General features: G+C 48.7%; 1 protein-coding gene across 2 annotated transcripts; it reads left to right on the top strand.

The window, feature by feature from the left end:
* CD48 (CD48 molecule) lies at positions 1 to 8,682 on the top strand. Of its 2 annotated transcripts, none has more exons than XM_012728865.1 (4): positions 1 to 133; positions 4,559 to 4,849; positions 5,994 to 6,272; positions 8,508 to 8,682. In XM_012728865.1, exons 1-4 carry the CDS (start codon positions 67 to 69, stop codon positions 8,588 to 8,590), a joined length of 720 nt encoding a protein of 239 aa, XP_012584319.1. In that variant the 5' UTR covers positions 1 to 66; the 3' UTR covers positions 8,591 to 8,682. The 2 variants fall into 2 exon arrangements, with proteins under 2 accessions (XP_012584319.1, XP_012584318.1); XM_012728864.1 differs by having other exon boundaries at positions 4,556 to 4,849.
* The last annotated feature ends 3,758 nt before the right edge of the window (positions 8,683 to 12,440 follow it).

Here is a 12,440-nt window from a genome sequence, read left to right as displayed (position 1 = left end):
TGGTTCTAAGTCTCTTTCCAGTGTAGCGCTGAAGTTTAGAACGATCTGGAAGGTCTGGAAAGCAGCATGTATAGGCGACGATGGGAGAGATGTCTGTTCCTGCTTCTGTTCCTGCGAGAGCCTGGCACTCAAGGTACTTTCCACATACTGTCTGCCTGAGATTGTTACCAGAAGTGGGGTCCCTGGAAAGGAATGTGGGGTGTGGCTCAATTCTGGAAGAGCAGTGTGGACGCCAGGCAGCAGGGGATCTTCCTTAGCTTTAGAGAATCAGGACCTTATCTTTTTCTAAGGCGATAGAAAACGATGCTGGGGCAGTAAAAAAACAGGGCTCTAGTGATCACTTCCTCTGGCTTGTGATCTGAAATTTGCTTCGTTTGCAGAAGCTGCTCAGGGCTGCTGCGTCCTGATGCCATCTTGGCCTCCATCTAGGTTAGGAGTTGTGTCTGGATGCTGCTGTCATATACCAAAGCCAGATTACACATTAAAAAAACTCAGAAATGGAGTTGTTTTCCTCTGTCTGTTATTGCTGCCCAGCTGCCATCATTTATCTTCCTAGGCAGCCAGGGGTAGGAATTAAATCACCAGTTTTCACTATTCTACCCTCTATCTCCATAGGCCTTCTGGTCTTTAATACTCACCACAAGGAAAGAAAATGAGCAAATATGGGAAACAAATGTGGCAACATAAGATGATGGAAGCGTGTCTCTTTTAGGGTGATCAGAAAGAAGTTTGCTGACCACTCACCATGGCCTCTACTTTGGATCTGGGTTGTGACTACATCAATGTAGAGACCAGTGTCTTCAGGACCCCCTAGGGCTGTTTCACCTCCTACAACACTCGTGGCCTTGGGATGGGGTGATATGAGGCAATCAGCCACTTGTTGAGAAAGTTAGCACTGCCAGAAAAAATAGAGTCTTCCAGGACTTTCGCTAGGCACAGGGTCTACGTGCCTAAACATCTGTGTAGACCCAATGCTACAGATGGTCATCTGAGCCCCAAGTTACCGCTTCCCCATCTAATCACATTCTGTGTAATTTTAACTGCTGTTTTTCTGGAAGGAGGTGCTTTTTGTCTTACCCGTAGCTCTTTGTACAAATCTTTCCTTCTGCCTGTAATTCTGCACCTTTTCTATCCCTGCTTTCCTTTCATGTGACTTCCTCCTGAAAGTCCTCCTGTCCTGCTCCAGATTCTGGTTGGTGAATTTTTTGATGATCATTTTCCTCGAGCTCTGGGAAACAGGGACAATGTCCAGCACTGAACTTAGCACAGTGCCTAAAGCATGGACTCAATAAATAGCTGTTAAACAAGTGAATGACCTCAAGGACCTCTTTCTGGGTTATACATCCAGGTCTTGGGCGTACAGTAGTTCTTTCCTGTGTGAAAAGGTGAGTGTGAGTGTCACAATTGGCGACTTCCTCTGTGTTTCCACTGTTTCAAAGAGGGATGGTGAGATTCTGAGCTTGTGATTGTGGTTGGGGGGTGCACACTCTTGCTGGTGGCAGTGGTCCTCTGTTGCCTGGTTTCATAGGGGGTGGGGGGAGAGAGAGCTGCTGTTCCTGTTGGTAATGGCCTCACCCCAGCCTGGTTTCCAATGTGGATAAGGTATTTGCACTAGTAGTGATGGCTCTGCTGTTGCCCAGCTTCTAGTTATGTCTGGGTGCTGTATGCTGGCCATCATGCCCCTCTGGGCTGCTGCCATACTGGGAAGCACAAGCTTGAGGCAGCCTTGTTTCTGCCCAGAGTCTTCTTTAAAGGTATATTTATTTGTACTTACAGGCCAGAGGTGCAGGGGGCAGTAAGAGGATTCACCAGAGACAGAGTGGGGAGCAGAACAGGCCGACTGACAAGTGCACTGCTGAGGGGAGCAGCGGGCAGGTCAGGAGAGGTCTGCCGCATCGTGTGGGTCACCTCCGGGGATCGAACTCATGCGGAAGTGGCTTAAGCTTCTCCGTGCTGTGCTTTAACCCGCTGCACCACCAAGGAAGGCCACTGCCCAGAGTGGTTATTTCAGGGCACATCTGCCTGTTCTAGTGAGCTGCAGCTACATTTTGCTGCACTTCCTGCTAATAGCTGGGTGCTGCGCACTGGCTGCTGAGCGAGCGCTTTGCTCCACAGTCCTGGGAAGTGAAAGCTCAGAGCACCTCCTTTACGGGTGAAGACCCGCCTACTTCAGGGGCTGCGGCCACACCCTGTTCACTTCCTGCTAATGGCAGTGCTGTGTGCTGACTGCCCCACACTTCCTGGATCCCACTATTAGGGAACAGCCGCTCAAGATGGGAGCACTGAGCCCTTCTTATGACTGTGTTGGGGTCCAGGTGCTCCCGCAGGCTGCGGCCAGGCCCCTGCCCTGCCCTCAGTGGTGGCCGGGAGACTGAGTTTTCTCTTTCCTGCAGGTCTCACCCCGTGGATTTGTCCTAGTCCAGCTCCCCTCCATGCGAATTAGCCTGCTGACTTTTGTTTCACCTTCGGGGGTGTTAGATGTTTCAGCTTTTCTTAGTTGCTTTCAGGATTTTTCTTCTCCTTTTCTTTCCCTGGTGGAGGTGTTCTGGGTTTGTACGTGGAGGAGGGGGAAGGGGGCCTGGTCAATATCCCCCACTCCTTTCTTCCTCTGTTGCTGTCACCTTCCTCCTGCTTCCTTTGGGTTTTGGGTTCAAAACCCTGAGTCCTGGCTGGAGTTTGCTGAAACTAATCCCTTATATCTAAGAGTGAACTTAATTCCAGCGACTCCTCATCACCATGTGGTGATGATCATATGGGTTTTCTTTTTCTTTTGTTGATGTGATGGATTCCATTAATTGATTTTTGGATGTTGAACCACCCTTGTGTCCCTGGAATAAAACCCATTTGGTCGTGGTGTACTATTCTTATGATGCATTATTGCATTCTCTTGGCTAAGATTTTATTGAGGATTTCTGCATCTGTTCTTTAGGGAGATTGGTCTGAAGTTTTCTTTTTTGTGTTGTCTTTGTTAGGTTTTGGTATTAGTGCAATTTGGTTTCATAGAAGGTATTTGGTAGTTTTCCTTCTTTCTCAATTTTTGGAAAGAGTTTATGAAGAATAGGCAGTAGATTGTTGCTGAACGTTTGGTAGAATTCATTTGCAAATCCACCTGGTCCTGGGCTTTTGTTCTTGGGGAGGGTTTTAATTACTGCTCCAGATTTACTGCTTGCTATTGGCCTGTTTAGTTATTCTATTTTTTTCTTTTTTTTTTTTTTTAAAGATTTATTTATTTATTCATACAGAACTGGGGTATAAGCCAGAGATGCGGAGGGTGAGAGGATTCACCAGAGACAGAGCGGGGAGCAGAACAGGCAGATCGACAAAGTACACTGCTGAGGGGCGCAGCGGGCAGGTCAGGAGAGGTCTGCTAGCCATATGGATCTCCTCCGGGCAGGCGGGGCTCGAACTCATGCGGAAGTGGCTTAAGCTTCTTAGTGCTGTGCTTTAACCCGCTGTGCCACCTGGGAAGGCCAGTCCAAACTAATCTTAAGGAGTAAGAGGGAGAATAAATATGTACAACACAAATATAAAATTTACAATAAAAGTGTAAAAAATCACTTTTGATTGGTTGGAGGTCATTAAAAAGAATAAATAGACACAGCCCCTTTTCTTATAAAGCAGAATCTGTTCTCAAAAGAAGAAATTATGCAAGTTATAACTGGATCTGAATCATAACTTGAGTTGCCATTCTCTGTATCCTTTTTTCTTTGGACCCATTTTTATTGTTCTTCTCTCAAGTGATGGTGATTGGTGCTTGGGTTGTTCTTCCCCTCACATGTACTATGCAAGAGACTTGCGTTTGTTATCTCTTGTACTTACTGTTGTCTCATACTTTTCAGTCATTAGGCTATGAGTGAAAACTTCTTCAGGAGCTGTTATCATTATTTGGATTTAATTCCTCTTCTACCAATTTCTTTATTCTTTCAGATTCACAAAAAGGGGTTCATTTCTAAAATATATGTCATTAATCCAATCTTTATGTTGTTTCTTTATTGGTAGAATAAAATCAGTTCATTTATTACGCTTATCAATAATTAAGTCACAGTAACAACTGCTATAGATGCAAACTATAATGTAGGTGATAATAATAAAATAACAATACATGACATTTTTTGAATGCTTGCTAATATCCCAAGTATTATTCTAAGTACTATATTTATATTAACTAAATTGTATTCTAAACATTTTAAGAAGCTCTGACTTCCACCACCCACTGTTGAAGCCAGAGAGAACACAGCCTTGGGCGCAAAGACATAACTTGTCTTCATTTTATTTGAAAATCTGCTGTGTGAGAGTAAGGGATAGAGCCAGGACCAGACATTTTCATTATCATCTGAGGCAAAGCTAGATGGATTTTTAATTTTACCCCCTACCTCTATGTTTACATCTAAAGCTTCAATTTTTATTGCGGTCTTCACCAGGGACATTTCCTCTGATGCAACCCATACTCATTGCTCAAACCAGAAACTTCTCCCTCCTCCTTTGACCACACCTCCCAAAGCCCAAGATGCACAGCTCTGCTTCTCCTATACGTGCTCACTCTGACTCTCCCCAGCAGGTCAACCAGAGGCTCAGAAAGCCCTCTCTGGCTACAAGGTGACTTTGTTCTTCCCAGAGTTGCCTGACTACAAGGATTTCACTTTGCTTTTCGGAAAGAAGAGTATAGCGACATATACTGCTGGAAATTTTAAAGATTTCGAAAATGAATTTAAGGGCAGAGTCCATTTTGTTAAGAATGGTGTGCTGACCATCTATAATGTCCAGAAAAATGACAGCGGCATCTACACCCTTAAGAGGTGGAACTATGAAGGAAAGGAAGAGGAAGCTATGATTCAACTGCAGGTATTTGGTGAGTTAGGGAAACTGAAGGGCAAGTCCTCTTTCAGATATCTAGGGTATCCCCCTGGGGGCTTCCTGGGAATCATAGGGATGCTCTGGGAGAGGAGAAAAAGAAGCCTCAAGACAGGCTTAATCATTCCACTTGAGGTAGAGCTTGGGTTAGTGAAAGGCAAAGCCAATGACTTTGCTGTGTTGAGGACCCACGCATGTCTCACTCAGAGCTGCTGTTCCGTTCCTTCTGTCTCATAGCTGCTCCATCCACCCACCCATCCATCTACTGTCCATCTTTTTTTTTTTTTAAGATTTATTTATTTATTCATACAGAGCTGGGATACAGGCCAGAGATCTGGAGGGTGAAAGGATTCACCAGGGACAGAGTGGGGGAGCAGAACAGGCAGATCAACAAAGTACACTGCTGAGGGGAGCAGTGGGCGGGTCAGGAGAGGTCTGCCGCGCCATGTGGTCACCTCCGGGGCAGGCGGGGATCGAACTCATGCGGAAGTGGCTTAAGCTTCTCAGTGCTATGCTTTAACCCGCTGCGCCACCAGGGAGGGCCCTGCTGTCCATCTTTATAGATACTATCGAGCACCTTCTATGTGGCAGGTATTAAAGGGGGGAGACCATAGTCAACAAACACAGTGCTGTCCAGTGTATGAGCTAGTGTCACAAGAAATTCGTCTCCAGCTCTGCCACAGCCCAGGAAAGGGCTTTGCCATACAGAGTTCAGTCCCTCTGATCCCAGGACTCCTGTTGACTCTGAGTGGGGGAGCTCTTGAAGGAGGATCAGGCCGAGGAGCCAATAGTAAGCCATCACTAGAGAAAGGTTCCATGGCCATTTAGGCAGGATGCCAAGTCCTGATCCCAGTCATCTCTGCCACAGAAGGGCATATAACTCTTTTGTTTGTTTGGGTGGGTGGTGCTCCCCCTGGGCCCACCTTAGCTTCACTGCAGGAGTCAGCTCTAGTGCTTGGAGATGCTGTGGACAAAGCAGCCCCCTGACTCCCTGTAGTGCTCTTCTGGATGATGGTGCTTTCCACCACACTCAAGGACTTCTCCTGGCTCTCTTTGCACTTTGTTGGCAAAGCCTTTGAGGCTATAAGCTTAATAATATAATACATTGATTGTTTTATCTCATAGCATCTTTCTTTTTTTAGATCCTGTACCCCAGCCGACTCTAACACAAGACCTAAAAAAGGGCAACAACAGTTGTATTCTAACGCTGTCATGCTACGTCTCTGACACATTTGTGTGTTACACCTGGTTTCGGGAGGGAAAGCACCTTCCTGAGTTCCAGGATAGTGTGATTGAGGTCATCATCGACCACCAGAACTACTCCAGCTCTTACACCTGCATGGTCAGCAATCCTTTGGACAGCAAGAATGTCACAGTCTTTTGGACAGCAAGTATGTTAGAGCTCCTCTCATGTACACAGGGTAAGAAGTGTCCCCAAGGGTGGCCTGGGTGATTTGTTTTCCTTTTGAATGAAAAGGGGCAAAGACTTCAGCTGGCTTCCAAGCAAGGAATTTGGTGATGAAACTCCAAGGGCACTTGGGGCTCCACTCAGGCTCTGTCGCCATCCTTCACAAGTCCCTTGCCTTGTGGATCTCAGGGTCCTCACCGTAAGGGTGGCGGGTGAGGTGGCCACTGGTTCCTTGTCCTATCCCCTTTCACAATGCCTGATCCTGACAGCAGAGGCCAGGGCAGCCATGAACAGACCGAGATTTGAGGAGAGCAGCGTGCATCATCCAGCACATGTTGTGTGGGAGGACAGCTGCTGAGCAGGGCTTGGGGGATTGTGCAAGGCAACCTGACCAGCAGTGGCCGGAGGGAGACCCTCACCCTAAGTCATACCCTCCACTTCCCTAGGGTCATGCTCCTGAAGGCTCGAAAGGCATATTCTGGGCTTCTCTTTCAGTTCTTCCTCTGGGGGACCCTCTCCAGAACCTCACTCCTGCTCTTTTGACACCAGTCTGATGGTGGAGGAGGTAGGGTGTGAGGTTGGGAGTTGGCGACTAACCTGGATTGAAATGGACTAGAGAAGCATGTCCCTTTGCTTCTCCAAGTCACATCCTTCTCACTTTGTCAAAGAAATAGCCGTTCTTATCTCGTGTTGCTTTAAGGATTGCATAGGGCAGTATAGCCACCCTCTAGCACTGTGCCTGACGAGCCTCCAATGAATGTAGCTAAACTGCACCCAGACCCTTTAATCCTGGAAGCCCTAGGGGCTGGGCACCCCTTAACTGACTTGGAGACTCTCCCCAGCATTGCAGACTCTGTCTTCTCTATATCCCCAAATCGCACCCCAAGCCCTGGCCCACATATGCTTCCACAATAGCTGTGCCAACATGGGACATGTGCCAGGGACGTCACTCCTGTGGTCTTCTGGGACCCAGTCTGCTCCTTGCGCCTGCGCTCAGCTTCCTACCTCACCTCCACTGCTGACTCGAGAACCTGGGCCTTCTTCATTCTTCTCCACTAACTGGACCTGTCTCTTCTGGTCTCTCCAGACATGCTCGGCTTTTCTGCCATGCAGACCCCATGTGCCAGTGGGGTGTCTGGCTGCAACACCACAAGCTGGTCTGACCAACGCCACCTTCATGTCAGATTCAGAAAAAGGAGGCGATCCTGTCCTTTATAAAATGACTGCCCACCTGTAGAGATGGGAAAGGCATCTGGACATCCTTTTTCCAGAAGGGTTAAAACCCTCCTGTCATGTTTAAGCCACCCCAGTTATCTTGTGGCACCCTTAATTGCCCATCCCTATTTAATCACTCTACTTTTTCCTTTTTATTTTCTGTCCCCTCTCCTCTTCTCTCCTCCCCTTCCCTTCTCTTCACTCTTCCTTTTTAAAAATCCTCCTATTTTGGCCCTCCCTGGTGGTGCAGCGGATTAAAGCAGAGCACTGAGAATCTAAAGCTGCTTCCGCATGAGTTCGATTCCCGCCTGCCCCGGAGGTGACCACATGGTGTGGCAGACATCTCCTGACCCGCCCGCTGCTCCCCTCAGCAGTGTACTTTGTCGCTCTGCCTGTTCTGCTCCCCACTCTGTCTCTGGTGAAGCCTCTCACCGCCCCAGAGCCTCTGGCCTGTACCCCAGTTCTGTATGCATAAATAAATAAATCTTTTTTTAAAAAAATCCTCCTATTTCCCTCCTGGCTTTTCTCCTCTCTTCTCTGCCCATTTCCTCTCTTCTCCCCTCCCCTCCTCTCTCCGCCCCTTCCCTCTCCTTTCCTAACTCTCCTAACTTCCTCCCCTCCTTTCTTCTTATCCTCTTCACTTCCTATCTCTTTTCCCCCCTCTTTTCCCTCCTACATGGTTAATGCAGTGAAGAATAGGGAGGGATGAGGTTCTTCCTTCCCTAAAGTCAGCTGCACATAGCAGCTCTTTGGTCATCTGTGCACACCTGAAACCCTGCCCAGCTTCACTGCTGTCCCATGCAGAAGAGAGTCCCCCAGGTCTGCAGACACGCCCAGGTAACCTCAGGCCCAGGACCTGTGAAGTCAGTGGCATCTAAGGGGTTTCTGCATGCTTTGCACCTACTGTCTGGGAGAGGATGGTCAAGGCCCATGGGCAGGAAACCCACTCCCATGTTCAACCCTATGCCAGCCCTCACCCCTCAACTTACCATGTCCGTCAATCAGTTAATGTCCTGTTTTCTTGCTCTTTCAGCTCCGTCCTTTGCTGGAAGAGCTTGCATTGCCAATTGGCTGGTGGTTGTGCTGCCCATCGTCCTGGGCCTCCTTCTGACTTGAGATAAGCGTTTCCTACTTCCGTGTGGCTCTACACCCCAGCATCTTGCCTTTGCGTGTACATAGGGTCTATTTATTAAATTTTAGACAGAGTTGTTTTGCTTATGACCCTAAAGCCGAAAATGCAACTTTACCACGTGACAGAGTCCCTCGTGAGGCCCATTGCTGACAGAAGACCTGAGCTTCCTTCTGTGTGTCCCCTCTCAAGAACTCTCCTGGGGCCTCGAAAGGAGAGGGTGACTCCAGGTTCGCCCCCTGCAGGGAGCTGTCTCCTCAGAAACCATCTTCCTCCATATCCACCTGCTGGGTGGCAGACAGTGCCATGTTCCCCAAACCCTGGCATTTTCTTCCCTTCCTGCTGTGATGCTTGATTTTTTCTGTCAATATCACCAGGGCACAAGCACCAACTCTCCTCTGCCCCACCCCCATCTTCCAGACACTTCCAGACACTGTGGGACTCCATGCTGAAAATGTGGGGCCCATTTCTTCAAGGGGAAAGAAAAAACAACTGTCATTAGGGCCAGGTGCAGCCTGGGGTCGCATGGCTGGGCTGCAGCAGCGCCAGGTGCAGGCCAGGTGCAGGCGGCAGTGGTCTCCACGCTGCAGACTAGAGCGAGGGGCGCGGGAATGCCACAGGGTTTCATTTCCGGTGCAGGCGTGGCTGTTAGGCGCACAGGCAGGCCTCTTAGGCAGCGCACCTGTGCCCTGAGTGCTGTCACACACCTCTGGATTTTCGAGCTCAGGCTTTGATGAGCAGAGAGCTGGAGAAGCTACAGGAGCGCCTGGCCTGGTACACCTGGCATCACAACAGCAAAGCCAAAAGTCCAAGTAGATGCAGGAAGGAAAGGTGAAGCAGGGGCTGGAAGCTGAGCGCGGAGGGGGTGAAACTCACACACCTCATCCAGATGGTGGCAAAGAAGATGGAGTCGCTCTAGTTCTTCGGAAATAAAAGTCCCTGCCATTGACCACTGAGGCTTCAGACACGAATCTACTTCAGAAAAAGGGAATGAGAATTTGGATCTTTAAGTGAAATTTTGAATGAAGAAATTAAGGACAGTAGCAAGGCTAAGGTAGAAGTGACTTGCCTCGGGTCACCTGTTCCTTTATGTTTTAATCTTGTTGAGTGAAATAGGAAAAATGGTGCTAAACTGCAGATCAGAATGGCACAGGGGAGTTTTGGAGAGCGCAAAGTGCTGGTCCTTGCAGGAGGGATTTCCCTGGGCCAGAGCAAAGCCCTCCATGGCCCAGCTCCTTGTTAGCACAGAGTCCACGCTGGTGGATCCTCTAACCCTCTTGTGACCTGGTAGAGGGTGAGGACAGGTCTTGGTTTGTTGCCCATCTCATGTTGGCCACAAAGATCACCACACTGTATAAACTGTGAAACCAAGTCTCTTGGAGCATGAATTTAGAAGGTGGAAAAAGATTTCAGGGTCTTAGCTTGGCTTGGCTCGGCTTTATACAAACCAAGTCCTTGTGGATGACTCTCTGGCCCTCAAGATGGGAACGTGCATTACTTGAAACTTTCACACGCTACATCTTTCAGCAGAGAGACCACATGGAAACCCAAAAGGCCGAGCATGGGGAACCTTCTTCCCTCGCAATGGCTATGGCTGCTGGGAAGGTTCCTGAAACTGCAGTAGAGGGGAGGGGACAGTCTTCCAGTGACAGTGTCCCTAGAAGGGACAAGGATCTTGATTGTCCTACCAGTATCTGGGAATTAACAGTGCAGGAAGCACCAGAGGCTATTTAATTAAAAGTTATGATGTACTAGATTGAAAAAAAGCTTTCACAGATCAATACAGCAGAAAGCCTACAGCCCAGAGCCCTAAACAGGAAGCCCTTTGGTGATAAGATCAAGGGAGAAAAAGTCAGCAACTCAGGGGCAGGAGGAGGAGGACCTGTGATTCCCCTGGAGCAAAGAGAGGGGACACCAGGGACCCCTTACCAAACACCAAGGCCTGGGACCTTTGCAGGCAGGTTGTGAGACATTATCGTAGTGGTCTGGCTTCAAAAATTAAATGAGGTCCACTTTTTCCCTACCTCCTACACCTCCCAAAAAAGTTTTACTAACTGATTAAAACACAAAATGTTTCCTTTTTCCCTCAACCTTTCTCTTTCATTTTTTTAGACACTATTTAACAATATTTTAAATAAACATTATAAACCAAAATGTGGTTCACTGAAATTATTCAATTCATATTTTGTAATGGGTACATGCATATCTAGTTGGTTATTACCAGAATAGTGGAATATACAAAACCAAACCAAACCAAACCAAAACTAGATGAATGAACTTGATCTCTGAGCCAGCGTGGTGATGCCACCCTCGCCCCCCCCCCCAAAGCACTGTGAGGCTGTGGCAGCTTTTGTACGCCCTGGGGTCTCCCTGACCCTTGCACATGGTGGGTCCCCTGGGCATTCCAAAGACCGTCCATGAACCGCGGTCCTGAGGAAGGCGACAGAGGTCGCTCCTTTGTTTATGTACAAGCGCCCTTACCCCAGTGGGCTTCACTTGAGAATCACAAATTGAAAGGTGAAATGATTAAGAATTTGAAAATGGTGACAGCAGAGTGTTAATCCGGGAGCAGCATCCACCGAGCACCCAGTCCTGTTGGATCACAGGTCACACCCGTGAAGACAGCTTTGCTCAAGGGCATGCTAGTCAAGACAGCTGCTTCTGAGAGTTCTAGAACTCATTGTTCTCGGGGGCCCACACATGTTTCCGCACATCAGAGCTCAGTAGGGTAATGTTCAGTGAAGGCGGGCGATTGATGTTGGGGCACAGCCTCTTCAGCATTTGCAGGTGGGAAACAGGCCACCGGTTTCCTGTTATGCCTCAATCCCGCTGGTGAGCCGGCAACACTGCCCTCTGCTGGCTCGTTGTGGCAAGTTCAAATTAAAAATAAGGATTAGGTCAGCTCTTCCCAAACTTCAACTTTCCCTTCCCCACTGGGAGCGGGAGGGTTCCTGTCAAGATGCAAACTGAGTCAGACTGTCTGGATGGGGACCCAACTTCTGCATTCCCAGCAAGGCCCCAGGAAATGCTGATGTTACTGGCCATCGTTTTGAGTAACAGGAACAAGCATCTAAGTTTCCTGCCAATCTGACTGTTCCAGGTCTGTCCATGGGGCCTGCTTTTCTCCTCCCCTTCTGGCTCTGCTCTGCTTCTGGAACCAATCTCCTCCTCGTTCAACTTAAATTTTCCTGGGAATGTCCCTCCCAGGGTCCCTTGCTCCCCAGATGACAAGGGCTATGTTGCTCAAGGATCAGCTCGACCCCACTGCACAGGTGACAGACCCAAGGAGGGTTTGCACTGCCAGGGATTCCTGGGCCCTGAAAAGTGACCTTTGCTCCTGGCCCCTAACAGGCAGGCTGCTTGGATTGGGCCCTGGTCTTAAGACCAGGTAAGCACAGATATCAATTAAAACTGAACACTCCGGTCTTTAAGTCCAGCACTTCCAAAAACACATGTGCCTGCTGCCTGGCCATGTGGTCACCACAGCCCATGCCAGGCCTGCTGGAGAGCACTAATGTGGACAGAATCTGTCTGCTGCCGGCTCTGTGTCCCCAACTATCCCTGAAGTTCTTTAGGTAAAGGGGTGGGGTGGTGAAAGATGAAATCTCCCTAAATTCTTCATTGGGGATTTGGGCTTTAAAGGGCTCCTTGAGGCCCTCACTGGTGGCGCAGCGGGTTAAGGCACAGCACTAAGAAGCTAAAGCCACTGCAGTATGAGTTGGATCCCTGCCCCAGAGGTGACCCACATGGTGCGGCAGACCTCTCCTGACCCGCCCACTGCTCCCCTCAGCAGTGTACTTCGTCAGTCTGCCTGTTCTGCTCCCCACTATGTCTTTG

Source organism: Condylura cristata, unplaced genomic scaffold (assembly GCF_000260355.1).
Source record: "Condylura cristata isolate star-nosed mole 26May11 unplaced genomic scaffold, ConCri1.0 scaffold00024, whole genome shotgun sequence".
Taxonomy (NCBI): domain Eukaryota; kingdom Metazoa; phylum Chordata; class Mammalia; order Eulipotyphla; family Talpidae; genus Condylura; species Condylura cristata.
The sequence above is the reverse complement of the archived record's forward strand: the minus strand, read 5'-3'. Positions and strand labels throughout refer to the sequence as shown.